Below are 1506 nucleotides of genomic sequence, written 5' to 3' on the forward strand. Positions count from 1 at the left end.
CCATTCCAGCCATTACAATAAGCCCGTCCCCCTATAGCTCCTCCCACCAGCCTCCTCTGCCACACATATACCAAGAGGCTGGAAGCAGCACAGGGTCAGCCCCTGAAGCAGGTTTCCAATGACTGGCAACTACAGGTTGTCTGCCCTCCAGTGGTTGGACAGTGTTACTACAACTAYTTTGTCATGTCACAGCTGTAGCAGAATCAGAGATGTCSTCATTTTCCTGCGTACAATCCTGCAGGGTGAATAGAAAAAAGACAAACACTAATTGTGTTTCCCCCACAGGGCTCTCTGACTGATTACCTGAAGGCCAACGTGGTGTCGTGGAACGAGCTGTGCCACATCTCCCAGACCTTGGCCCGTGGCCTGGCCTATCTCCACGAGGACATCCCTGGGCTGAAGGACGGACACAAGCCCGCCGTCGCACACAGGTGGGTGGGGGGTGGTATCGGCTCGGCCCGGCCCTACCTTGAATCAAAAACGGAACGAATTGCAAAAATCGCTGAAGTTGGAGACGTATATCTCCCTCACTAACTTCAAGCATCGAGCATCGGCTGTCAGAGCAGCTTACCGATCGCTGCAGCTGTACACAGCCCATCTGTAAATAGCCCATCCAACCAACTACCTACCTCATCCCCATATTTGTTTTATGTTTTTTTTCTGCTCTTTTGCACACCAGTATTTCTACTTGCACATCCTCATCTGCACATATATCACTCCAGTGTTAATGCTAAACTGTAATTGGTTCGCCACTATTGGCCTATTTATTGCCTTACCTCCTTACTTCATTTGCACACACTGTATATGGATTTTTCTATTGTGTTATTGACTGTACATTTGTTTATCCCATGTGTAACTCTGTATTGTTGTTTGTGTCGCACTGCTTTGCTTTATCTTGGCCAGGTCGCAGTTGTAAATTAGAACTTGTTCTCAACTGGCCTACCTGGTTAAATAAAGTTGAAATAAAATAAATAAATACAATTTTTTTTTTTATTGTTTCTGGGGAGGGGGGTTGGGTTTGACACCATCATAGGACACAGGGACAAAAACACACATGCATATATGTTACGGCTAGTAGAATGAATACATTCCATCACATCGATAGAATTGAGGCCCACTCCCCTTGTTCCTCTGTCTGCTGTTTACTTATCCCTCTCTCTAACGCTCTCTTTCTGGCTCCAACAGGGACATGAAGAGCAAGAACGTGCTTCTGAAGAACAACCTGACAGCCTGCATAGCGGACTTTGGCCTGGCCCTGAAGTTTGAAGCTGGGAAGTCAGCAGGAGACGCCCACGGCCAGGTAAAATAATGACGCTKGTTATTCTGATGCTGTATTAACCTGCAKAAATCGGTGAATAYATTATCCGCAAATGTAGGGATACTGCATTTCACTCCAAAATCAAATACATGTTCAGACTTCAAAACCGGTGTAATATCCCACATTGAGGTCCGTAAGAGGCGCGTAAATATCGGACAACCGTTGATTTCGGAGTGAACTATGACCTT

The 1506-nt window shown here is 46.2% G+C and overlaps 1 protein-coding gene across 1 annotated transcript in view; it reads left to right on the top strand.

Annotated features, from left to right (window-relative positions):
- Window positions 1–1506, top strand: part of LOC111970997 (activin receptor type-2A) — a 38219-nt gene that overhangs the window by 34348 nt on the left and 2365 nt on the right. Inside the window, 2 exon segments of the mRNA XM_070445973.1 lie at window positions 286–431; window positions 1186–1427. Of these exon segments, the coding sequence (XP_070302074.1) occupies window positions 286–431; window positions 1186–1427 (388 nt within the window).

The sequence above is a fragment of the Salvelinus sp. IW2-2015 genome, linkage group LG12 (assembly GCF_002910315.2).
Source record: "Salvelinus sp. IW2-2015 linkage group LG12, ASM291031v2, whole genome shotgun sequence".
NCBI lineage: Eukaryota > Metazoa > Chordata > Actinopteri > Salmoniformes > Salmonidae > Salvelinus > Salvelinus sp. IW2-2015.